This window comes from Cydia amplana, chromosome 2 (genome assembly GCF_948474715.1).
Source record: "Cydia amplana chromosome 2, ilCydAmpl1.1, whole genome shotgun sequence".
In the NCBI taxonomy this organism is placed as follows: Eukaryota; Metazoa; Arthropoda; class Insecta; order Lepidoptera; family Tortricidae; genus Cydia; species Cydia amplana.
The window spans coordinates 25367111-25380352 of record NC_086070.1 but is presented as its reverse complement, the minus strand read 5'-3'; the positions used below and the strand labels follow the sequence as shown (position 1 = coordinate 25380352).

General features: G+C 38.0%; 1 protein-coding gene across 1 annotated transcript in view; it reads left to right on the top strand.

The window, feature by feature from the left end:
• LOC134661010 (protein madd-4) overlaps nt 1–13242 on the top strand; it is a 431812-nt gene that overhangs the window by 241731 nt on the left and 176839 nt on the right. Inside the window, exon 3 of the mRNA XM_063516910.1 lies at nt 8925–9013. Coding sequence (XP_063372980.1) covers nt 8969–9013 — 45 coding nt within the window. The 5' untranslated portion in view covers nt 8925–8968. The remainder of the gene's footprint in view (nt 1–8924; nt 9014–13242) is intronic.

The following is a 13242-nucleotide window of genomic DNA, read 5'->3' as shown; positions in this document are numbered from 1 at the left end:
TAGCCGGGCAGAATGGTGTTTGAATATGCCGGGTGAGCCATGAAGCATTTGCATAATGTATACGTAAACATGCATACTTCTATTATTTGTACTATTTTCTATGTAGTTAAACATCGGTTCATCGATAAATAACAAATGTTAAACTATTTATCAGGTCATGATAGGTAGCACTGTAGCTATACCCATCATTATAGGAAATATTACCAGTGAAATTTGAATCAATAATGTTACAAACTAAGCGAGATGCATAGAAAGTAAGTTACGCAAATTACGCTAACGAATATGTCAGTGTCAAACTGTGGAAGTCGTACTGGTCATAATAACCGCAAGAAACAGTGTAATTTGTAAAAGCACCGAAGCGCAATTTACACAACTTTACATTAATTGTGGAACTGGGCCAACCTTGGCTTGGAATTTAAAAACAAGTAGGTAACTATTTCAAATGGAAGGTAAATAGAAACTACTTGGAAGTTTGAAATCATATAACACAAGCTCCTCCCAACTAGCAAAATAGATACTTATGGTATTCTTGTACTTATACTTATAATATACCTATGCTTTGCTACAATCCTGGCTATGGGCGCAGTTATAGGAGCATTGTTTACTTGTAACGATCTTATAATACACTTTCAGAAGCGCAATTGCTTCTATAATGCTCCGAGAAACCACTTTCTTAAACACAAATATTTTTATAAGTATCTGACATTAAGTATCTTACTAGAGTAATAATGTTTATAATGAACTACTAACGTTCTTTTAGTTATTAGTTATAAGTACGTTTCATAAACATCTTCGTTACAGCGTCGAAAATATGAAGCAGAAACAAGACCCAAGGCATCCTCCACGGCCACAAGCTACCACCGTCTCGTCTGAAGAGCCGTAGGAGCTTGATGCTTTTTAGCATCCGGATTCCGCTGTCCCAGAACTGACTAGCCCAATGGGAAAGTACCCGCGCCCCCCCTGATGACTACGTTCGCCCCGCCGAAACGCTTCCCGCTGGGCATAGGCAGCCGTGGCCGATCTGGAAAGCCTTGAACAGATTGCGCTCCCGGGTCGGCCGCAGCAAAGAAAACATGCTGAAGTAGGGCGCTCTAGCGGCTCAGACCCCCAATGCCCATGTGGGACGGCCCCACAAACGATGGAGCACATGATATCCTGTCCAGCGTGTCCGCATGCCTGCTCTGAGCAGGACCTCCGTGATGCGACAGACAGGGCGATAAGTGTCGCTACCTTCTGGTCCCGCACAGTCTGAAATCATCGACACGAGAAGAAGACGAAGAAGTTGTATCGGCCTGTTGGTGCGGTTGTTTTGTGGTCTGCTGCTGCCTCGATTCTGACTCGAGTCTTGGACCAGATTGTTAGACTTAAAAACAATAAGTGTAAGGCCTGAGTGGACGCTCATGTTGGGCGTGCAGCGGGGCGGGGCGTGCGGCGCGCATGTCAAACAAATGCAAACGTATAGGAGCGGCCTTAGTGCACGCTGCTCAAATCTCTTGGGAGCTCGACGCCACGCTGCACGCCCCGCCGAACGCTCCGCTTCGAGCGTCCACTCAGGCCGTACACTAACAGAAGTATAAAATGAAAGTATGGCCAGCAAAACTAAATCTAAGTACTATAATAACTAACCTACGAATATCGTATATTCAAATCATTTATTATTATAATAAAATAGTAGCAATCGAATTACTAGTTTCCGTTACTATAATTACATAATACATAAACTAATACTATATCAATATTGTTAACTAACTTATATAAACCTTATTCCAATTGATAAAGGTTTAAAATTCAGTGAAATGTGTATCGGAGGCAAATGTACCTATAATCAGTGAGTCCTGAATATTTCATGTACTGAAAAATCAATGTTTCCACGACATGCCACCGGTGCTTGATCGATATGGTGGCAGTGACATAAGTATAACATATCGACTACCTACCGTAAAATAGGGTGAGTTGGGTTATGAATGGGGAGAGAAGGGTTGAAAGGGGTGAGATGGATTATTAAGGCTACTGCTACAAAAAAAATGTATTCCCATTGAAAATGGAGCTATAGTAAACTCATAATAAAAAAAATCGATCCAACAATCTTCCAAAATCACCTTTGTATGAAAACCCAACTCGCCCCAAATACGAGGAACTACGGGGTGAGGTCGGTTTTCCTGTTTATCGCCAAAGTTATGAAATGGAACTACCCAAAATAAACATAAAACTATAATACAAACATCCGGAACACTTATTATATACACCATTCAGTTTGCATATGTAAAAATAAAATGTTATCGAGGTTTGAATGTCAGTTTTGCGCCTAGTCATCCCATTTTACGGTACCGTAGGCTCAATGGGCGTTATTTTATCACAGAGTTCCTATGGCCGCCTCCTATCTCCATCATTAGATCAGCTCGATGGTACCATAATATTGCATTGTCACCCGAGTTACATATGTATGCCAATTATCGGCTTTACCGGAAACCGGGAAGTGGGTCAAATTTAACTTGCGATATTTAACCCGTACAAACATACATAGTTAGGTAGGTACATTGCAAGTTAAATAAATAATAAAACCTTGTAAAAAACTTTGTAAAAATAGTATTTTTCACGACCTCTTTACATATTAAAATTCTTAATAAGTATTAAGAAACCTAATCCAACCTAATGGGGGCTATAACAGGTTATGAAAAGAAAATCATACTTCGATGCGACGAATTCAAATTATATTCCTACAAATTTTTAAAACCACACTGAAAACAGTACAATTTCAGATATTTCCGAGATCCCAATCCAGAGAGGTATCTAAAAAGCGGAGATAAGTGAAATAGAAAAGGATAAAGCTAAGCCTTCGGTTTATTCCTGAAAGTTTGGTGCTTTCAGGAATCGGATCCGTTTTAATCTTGTACCTGTTACTGAAAAGCTTTTAAGTAAATAAGTCACTTAAATTTACTTTCTTTCAGTGCTTATCGTACGTTCAGTTTTCTTAGTTTTAGGTTTCTAATAATGCATCAAATGACATATATGTACATTTAATTTACACTTCAAAAATATAGGTAGTTAACTGATTAAACATACAAATTATAAACTAAAATAAACCTAAGAATGAGTAAAAGTAACTTAACAAATAAAATATCACCCCTCACTCTGATTGTCTCCCGGATCAAATGTGCCAAAAATACTGGCCGCATTACCCCGCTGAATGGCCAGTGATATATGTTGGACAAAGAAAGAACCAGAGCGAGGGTCGCAGCCCCTATCCCTTAAACGTCGCCCTATATCCTTAATAAAGGCTTTGGCCTCGGCACACCAAGGCCCCGCCGTCTCGACGGCAACCGGGACGAAATCGTACACTTGTTCAAGGTTCGCGTACTTGCTGTGCTTCAACCTAGCAGCACTTTCAGCCGCTGCACCTGCCTTGTTCACCGTGCGCGCGAGATGAGTGGGTGCAAAAGTACTCACACACGTGGCATCCCAAAGCAAGCTGCGGCCCTTCGCCCAAGGAACAAGTGTAAGACCATCCGGTCTCTTACCGTCCAAACGACTTAGGCCCTGGGGCTCCATGATACATGGGACGTTCGCCGACACCAAAGCTCGCCTTATTAACTCATTGATAGCACAGTGCCTAGGTATCCTACCCACACACCGTAAGCAGCTTAGCCCGTGGTGTCCATCCGTCTCCACCATTACCCCGCACTTACACTGATGTGGCTCGCACACCTTGCCCCCGATTCTCAGTGCTACCGCCATCCGTAACGTGTCCGTAACATCAAATTAAATTGGTTTTGGCATGATAAACTTTTGTATATTTTATTTCGTGATAAAATCTTATGTTTTCTTCCTGTCTCAAATAAGTTTAAACATTTCCCAAACATCTATTTACAGGTTAACAAGTAACCGTCAAAAATATTTATTGATACACACATTTATTGCCGACTGTACTTTGCATGTGTATCAAGTACGTCTCAAGAATTTTCAAATGAGCCTAAACTCAATGTGTTTATGTCTTCCCACCGAAGAGTTCCTTTGGCTATAACCTTCTGACTGCATCATCAGATCAGCTCCATGTTAGCATATTATTGCATTGTCATCGCAAATATGGAAGTATGCGAAATTTCAGTTCAATGAGACACCTGGAAGTGGTTCAAATTTAAGTTACAAGATTTGAAGCACCATATATGTGCTCGTATACAAAGGGATATACGCAGTGAAGCTAAAAAGTGTGTAATAATAATAACTACAATAGCATGGGTTCAAAGTGTTAATTAATACTGAAATTCCTTTGAATTTCAAAATGTCAAAATATGAAACCATAAGACCGTATATAAAATATCCACTCATAATGGGCATATCGATTAATAAAGCTTACTAAACGTAAAGTAGATAGCACTCGAACCACTAGAGTCATTTCGACAAACACTATTATCGCATTAAACAAATTGACGGGCGATTTAGATCCTTGATTATGCAAGGTAAACAACGCAGAGCAAAACAGCTAGTCCGCGCGACAATGAAAAACGCTTTCATTAAACCCTTTATTAATAAAATAAATTAATCATGTAGTAGTAGGTAACTAACATAGTCATAAGCCAAACTAGCAATTCTATGGACAAAATTTATCTGAAATAAAGAGTTAATAATAATAATAACCAGGAAGTTTTTGACCTCATCTACTAGGTGTATCAGATACAAATGTTTTTTTTTATACCTTCCATGGCCCGTATAATACGAGAACAAAGTCCCTTGAAAAAGGACAAATATGAAACGAAAAATAATAATTAAAATGCTGCTCGAAATATGCTATGACAAAATCATTATGAGTGACCGATAGTCATTCATTACCATGAGATTGATTGCATTGATTTTCCCACCTCTTTTGAAAAACACTAGCTTTTTGTCCTCTGTCAAGCTTATTGCGTAGCGCTACGTTCGTAACAGATGTTTCCCTATCCGTAGCGCAAAACTTACACAGAGGGCAAAAGCGTAAGCGTGAAACAACTTTGGAAGTAGTTATGCAAATGGGAACCAATCCACATTTTATTTTTGATTGTGGCGTTGGTTCCCGTTTGCAAAATTACGTTATAATTTAGTGTGGTATGCTGAAAGGAAGGCGTATTCTGATTGTAATCACAGGTTATAAATTTGAACGTCACTTTTGCCACTTGCCACTGACCGGTCATCCAGATCATATCAATTCCATAGCAATTAATCAATCAATATACGACTCATTATTTACACTACTTAGGCCTTTTCAGGTTGATCAAAATTACGGCGTTTATATCAAGTGAACCTTCTGCCTACATCTTTCAATTGTATGTATACCCTATCATGCCAGCTTATCAATAAGTGACGTCACAGGGATATGCCATTAGATTGATATCAGTTATTAAAAGTTTGTTAATATTTCCCGCCATATTGTTTCAAGTGTTATAGAGGGTGATAATGATAATGAAGAGCTTGATTTAATGATGGAATTTACCTAATGCTCTTTTTGTTTTATGTAGTTACGCACATTATATTAAACAAAAGGGGAAATTAAATTTGACGGTTTTGACATTATTTTGATACTAGAATATTATATTACTCACACTGATTTGTGTATGCGAAATGAAATGAATTCGTGCATGTAATGCGCGTCAATCACCACCAATATTTTCGTCATGGTCGTATCAAAACCAGTTAAAACACGTAAAAACGTATCAGAATCTGGCTCCTGAGTGACAATCACAAGAGGACACAAAGTGTAACAATGTCACCATTAATGACAATTTTTATAAAAATATGACGTTAATTCTATAATCATTTATTTCAGATCTTAACAATCCATAGAATTTTTTAGTTTAACTTAAGCTAACTACCTAATAATAGTGTTAGTACCTACATACTCCACTCCAATATGTTCAATATGTATATACTTCAATATGTTCAATGTTTATCTTTATCTTATCTTATCTTTGGCCTAAGTCTGCCAGCAGACGTCTTTCTTTTGGTTTCTTGAAGCATGTCAAAACCACAAGCAAAACTAAAGAAACTTCCCTTTGATATTGTCGATACATCAACTCGTGTCTAACCCCCAGACATTTCCTAGACTCAAAACTAATTGAGTCTAGATGACCTGTCACTCCAAAATCCGATAAATATCCCAACCTGCCGCATCCCAAACTTTACGAAACTTGTCCGAACTTGGTTGTATTCTTTGCGAAAGGATTCCACTGCTAATGCTTTTACTGTAAACAAAAACGACGTATTTACACGTAAAATGGATGTGAGTTACGCCGTTTTTGTCGAGAAGGAAACGATGTTTGGGGAAACTGTATGGGGATTTGGAAGTTTATGTAAATTATAAAAAGTTTGGTCGGTGAAACGTTTTGCTTGTGTGCATGCGGCTTAGAGTTGAGCCGACGGTAAATATAACAGAATATGTAGTAAACGGGTAAACCTAACTAACAAAATAGTAACAATCGATCGTTCAACAATCGATCGGCACGCCAACGCCACTCGATATTTACGGAACGCGACATGCGAACCTTATGTTTATTCCCTGACCGAGTTCTGTATTCGATTTAACTTCGCTCGGTAAATCTGAATCGACATATCGATGGAACGAACTTTGCGTGCCGAGGTTACGTAACCCTATTGCTGTTGGATACAAGGGGTTATATACGAGGGGCGTTCAAAATATTCTCGGTATTGATATCTTACGACCTCTTCTAAAATTTCTTTCGTTACTGGCCGCTAAGGTTTATTCATTGACATTAAAAAAAAGTATAATTCGAACCGAGATAGTCTTTTGTTTTTCTGCAATTGCTGAACAAACATGAACATCCTGTGCGAATTGACAATGTTAACTAAATTAGAACATCGATGCGTGATAAAATTCTTGACAAAACAGGGTAAAAATCAAAAAACCATAAAAGAGGAAATGGATTGTGTTTACCGTGAGTCTGCTCCTTCTTTATCTACCATTCAAAAGTGGTCAAGCGAGTTTAAACGCGGAAGGGAGAGTATTGAAGATGACCCTAGACCTGGCCGGCCTGTAGTAGCTACTTCACAAGAAAATATTGATAAAGTGGAAAAACTTATATTGGAAGATGATCGAGTGAAGGTAAAATCTATAGCACAAGTAACCAATCTCTCTATTGGTACCGTACATGATATTATACACGACCATCTTAATATGTCAAAAGTAAGTGCAAGATGGGTTCCGCGAATGCTGACTCGGCTTCAAAAAGACATGCGTGTAGCTTGTTGTTCCGATTTTATTGACCTGTGCGGTGAAAATCCTGATGAGGTGCTGCAAAGAATAGTTACTGGAGATGAAACCTGGGTTCATCATTATGACCCAGAGAGTAAACAAGAGTCCATGCAGTGGCACATTAAGGGTTCAGCTCATCCCAAGAAGTTCAAGGTCATCCCTTCAGCTGGCAAGGTCATGGCCACGATATTTTGGGATTGTGAAGGAGTATTACTAATCGATTATAAAGAAAAAGGTGTAAATATCACAGGACAGTACTACGCTAACATTCTACGTCAATTAAAGGATGTAATTAAAGAAAAGAGGCGAGGAAAATTAACCAAAGGTATTCTGCTTCTGCATGACAACGCCCCCGTCCATACTGCTCATATTGCCAAGGCAGCTATTGTTGAACGTGGGTTTAAAACTGTTACTCACCCACCGTATAGTCCGGACTTAGCCCCCAGCGACTTCTTTTTGCTCCCCAATCTTAAAAAGGATCTGCGTGGAAATAAATTTTCTGACGATGAAGCATTGAAGGCGGCAGTGGAGGAGCATTTTTACACGAAAGATAAAAAATATTTTTACGAGGGATTAAAAAAAATAATTGATCGATCTTTTAAGTGTATGAACATAGGGGGGGAGTATATTGAAAAATAAAAATATCAAACTTTTCCTACTTGTTTGTTTTCATTCTCATACCGAGAATATTTTGAATACCCCTCGTAGTGTTTTGTTTTTCTATTTGGCCCATCCACTTAAGGGGCCCATTGATTATCAGTCCGCCGGACATAGATGGTAGGATCCTAAGTATACGCGTGCGTCCGTGAGGGACAAAACATTGGCAATGCGACACTATGATTGGTTGAATTTATTTGTTGCCCACACCACCATAATCCATATTAATTTATGGTGTGGAATAAAAAAAAGTGAGAATGTGACAAGGGTAAACAATAATAGCGCTTTCACTGCTACTCCTACTGAAAGATACATAAGACTATCCCGTTCGGTCATTTCCCCCCATCCCTCATGCCTGATCCAGTTAAAATACTAGCCGCCGCCGATTAATGCCGCCGGACGATATTGGCCTGTCAGTTGTTCGGAACTGTCAACTTTTTGTTCTAAATGTCAGGCTGGTGCCGTCCGGCGGACTGGTAATCAGTCGGCCCCTTTAGCAGCGTGCTTAAGAGTACAAACTGTACAAAGCAATTTGTAAGTTTTGCAACTGTAGGGATGGTACCTACCTGAGCATAGCTGATCCTGTACTTTTTAAATACACATATATGTATCTTGAGAAAAGGGCATTTCTATTTAAAGTTGTACCCCCTATTTAAAGTTAAACTTACAAACTCAACTTAGAATCACGAGCTCTTTCGACCCTAATACAAGAAAAAAAGTCTTCCCAAAATTTCATACAATTTTTGTTGTCCGTTTTGTTTGTTACGGTTATAAAAGGTTATAAAAGGTTATATTGAAAACCGTAACCAAACGGACCAAAAATTTAGGGGAAACGCTTTTTCTCAGTAAAAATTTAAAAAGGCTCGCGATTCTGAGTAGAAATAATATCAAAATTCCCAATTCTAACACAAAAAGTTTTGGTACAACTTATTTAGCTGGAGCATTCGCGAAAGAAAACCCGAAACCTTCATGTTTTCCGACAAGACAACACCTCATAGTAACGATAGAATGTTTGTTGTTTCAGAAGTCGTAACGCAGTGATGCAAGAGCAAGGATACCCCTGACGGCGACATGGCGAATTGTTGGATAGTGCTGACCATACTGTGTGCCTCACTGGTAAGTACCTACCTTATAACACAGAATAAACAAACCGGCCAAGTGCGAGTCGGACTCGCGTTCCAAGGGTTCCGTACATTAAGTCCGACTCACGCTAGACTGCACATTTATAATAGGTTTTCCTGTCATCTATAGGTAAAAACTATTTTTTGATTTTTTTTCAAAATTTTAGTCGCAGTAGTTTCGGAGATAAAGGGGTGGTATGGTCATTTTTTGGCTGTTTTCTTAAATAACTTCTAACCTATGTATTATTAAATTAGGTAGGTATAGGTAACAAAAACTTTTTTTTACATTCTCTTTTACGCCCCAAAAGTGACCCCCATATTTAATATTCATTTGTTTACGTTACATGTCCATCTTTGGATCACTAATTTACATATGTGTACCAAATTTCAACTTAATTGGTCCAGTAGTTTCCAAGAAAATAGGCTGTGGCAGACGGACAGACAGACACACGAGTGATCCTATAAGGGTTCCGTTTTTTTTCCTTTTGAGGTACGGAACCCTAAAAATATTAGTAGATACGACTCGCAATTCGCGCGCCAATCAGCGCGCACAATCGTGTTATATCTATATCATAAACGGATTCTAAAATCAGAATACCGCTCCTAGAAGCGTAAATCTGAAATTTACAGAATAATCAGATAAAATGAATTAACATAACACTGTTTGAGTGATTTCAACTTGTGAATAACTAATGTGCTTAATTGGAGCGCGATTTGGTTAGTGCAATGGGAGATGAGTGAAGAAAATGCAGAGTAACAGCTTTATACAAAACCTTATCCTTACTACAGTATATGCAAAGCTCTCAAGAATGAAATGTCCTGTATCCCATAACAATAGACCTCACTTTGTTCTATTCAAGTCGGTGCAAAATTCGTTTGGTCTGACTCTATTATGTTTTATTTCACTATCAGAAAACTAATGCTCACCTTTGCAGTACCCAGATATTATATCTTAGGTAGGTAGGTACATAACTGTCACTCTGTTCCTTTTCCTACTCCCATAGTTATGCCAATTACAACGTGATAATTATCTAGACTTTCTGATAATTTATGAACAGTATTTTGTAATTATAAACGCCTAGGTGTATATACATTTCATATTAGTTTTCTCTTTCAGTAGGATACTAGAAATTTTACGATCGGTTTATGTCATCTACGCCTGTCAAAATTAGCTTAGCAGTCGAGTTTTCATATTGACCTACACACGATCCTTTTTCTTAATAAAAGTGACAGGTCATTTTGGAAGGTACGGTCAAGGTACTGTGACAAGTTACGAAATGGTATGGAAATGAAATTCTTTACTTTCTGACTTGTGCGTTGCTTATCTTGATATCTGAAAGTACCCGTTCTGTCACAGAATACACAGAATTTCTGTGTATTGCTGAACATTCCCATATAACGAGAGTTAAATTCCGTGAGCTTAAGTTAAATACCTAATGCGCATTTATTATTGCTACACATAACATTTTATTGAATTTTTGATTAGCCTTTCATATGGTGGTCACACGTAGGAAACATAATTGTGCCTTAGGGTGGTATTCCACCTGCCCAATTTCTTTGTCCAATGTGTGTTTTGTCTCACATTTTGCTTGAGAGAGAGAGTGACATGCAATGAGATTGGACAAACATATTGGACAGATGGAATAACAACTTTAACCTAGCTTTTGACGGCCCCCGACCCCACGGCAGACCAAAAAACCGGCCAAGTGCGAGTCGAACTCGCGCACGGAGGGTTCCGCGCCATCAACAAAAAATAGAGCGAAAAAATCGTGTTTGTTGTATGGGAGCCCCCCTTAAATATTTATTTTATTTTATGTTTAGTATTTGTTGTTATAGCGGCAACAGAGATACATCATTTGTGAAAATTTCAACTGTCTAACTATCGCGGTTCATGAGATACAGCCTGGTGACAGATGGACGGACGGATGGACGGCGAAGTCTTAGTAATAGGGTCCCGTTTTTTACCCTTTGGGTACGGAACCCTAAAAAAGCGATGGCTCGATGTCGTGAAAGCAGATCATCATCCTGCTAGGCCTTGTTCCCATTACTTGGGGTCGGCCTTCCCTGTTCTTTTCCTCCATTCTGCACGATTGAGTGCAAGATGGGCGTCTATATCGAGGTTTTTCTGGTCTCTCTCTCAGGTGAGCTGAACAGATATGAGAGTAAACGGGCTCACAAGAGACAACGACCAGGATCGCGCAAAGCGGAGAAAGGAAAGTAGGAAAGCGGACCCTGGCAAAGGCAGAGATAACGCTACGTAGAAGAAGATGGCGGTCAACAAAAATCGTGGGTTCAAACCTCGGTTGTGCTGTAACGGAAAAATTGTTCTCGAAAAAAATGCAATAACATTACTAAATATTTGCCAGAATCCTTATCACACAGACAAGAGGTTGATTTTCCTATTGATGCTATGTTTATTCTCAAATTGCGCTATTATATTACAATATATCTTGCACCAAGCGGCAACGTCGCGTGTAACTTCCACTATAACTACCCTATTTCACTTACCGTAATTGTTATGTTGGTAAATGCAATAACCTCTGTAATGCCCAGTTGGCCGTCTAGTGGGTATATAGCCGGTATAACGTCACTATAAGGCTTAACTGCTGGCTTGATTATATAAATTTAGATATTAATTACGTAGTTTTAGTAGTATTTATAGAAAACCACAGTTTACATGTTATTATTAACATCACGAAAAGGTAGGTACATACTTTTACAAAGAAAGAAGAAGTCATATTTTTTTTTATAATATGTTGGTGGCTAACAAGTGTATTATCATGACTGTTAGGAAGTAGATACCGAAGCCTATAGTTGGATATGGATGGATAAGATATCACTTACGCGTTACTCATGCTGATTGTGTATATTTTATGAGCATTATTTTTGTACCTAAGTATGTATGATTTAAGAAAACACGACCATCTATCGAAATTATACTTAATAGGTTTAATATTGTGTTGCAAAATAAAAATATTATTATTGTAACTATTGTTTTTGTAAATTCTGTACGAAATGCAAACATTTACTTAAATATCTAACTAAAGGAATTACTAGACAAAATAAAATGAATAGCAGACATTGAACGAGACTCATTTAAAATTAACTCACCTTCTTTTGAGAACATTTATTCATTTTGTAAAGCCCACCTGCCTCAGATTGAAGCTGTCACTCGCAATCTTAAATTTCCAATGATTTCGTTTTACATTAAAAATTAGCTTATAAAATGCCGAAAGCAGAATTTACTTTGTTCACGCCAAAATTCACATTTAATATTCATACAGATGCCATCAATTCAATATTAGGAGCCGTATTTATAAAGTATATTGTTTTACATAAAGCTATTCCATTTATTGCCTCAGCGGTTTGACAAATTGACAGTGTATCAGGTGATGTGAGTGGGATTGGCGTTGACAGATTTATTATGATGATATTTTTGTCTTGAGTTATATTTGGCGTTTTGCATTTTATTTTAATGTCGCTTTGTGTTTTTGGGAAATCTTTTGTTGGTATTTATTTTGTTTTATGTTAATTTTGTTTCTTTAAGAAGATATTAAATCGCTCCTTGTCTAGTTTTTAAGATACCGTTTCAGAAGTGTTGTCAAATTTGCAGCTCAATTATTACGCAAAAAGTATTTTTAAATGTTTAATCAAGGGAAAGTTCCTTGTCAAAATGGCACGGAAACTAGACTGTAGCTGGTCAAGCAGATCTTGTCAGTAGAAAAAGGCGACAAATTTAAAAAATGTAGGCGCGAAGGGATATCGTCCCATGGAAAATTTGAATTTCGCTCTTTTTTTACTGACAAGATTTGCTTGACCAGCTATATATTTGCAAGGGCAGACTCTAACCAAGACCTTAAAAGGTTAAAGTTTCAATTTGTATATCGTTACGCTGAATGCCATAGCAGTATAACTTTAGTTTGAAATAGCAAGTGATGTAATTTGACAAGCAAAACTAAACCGGAGTAATTGAGATAAAGGATAAAAACCCGAGATATAGCCAAATATTTCGTCGCGAGTATCGCGCGGCCCGCCACATCCTTTATTCCCATCTAATTTCTTGGCTTGACGCTCTCTTAAACCGTAAACTTGAAAAAAATTGTAACTCACATTGTAAACAATAAGAAGCATTTTCAATCTTTTTCATTCTGTTTCTTATTTTAAACTTAGACAATAGAAAGACCTTTTATCTGTTCTAATGGCTTCCCGCTGAACACTTTCCAT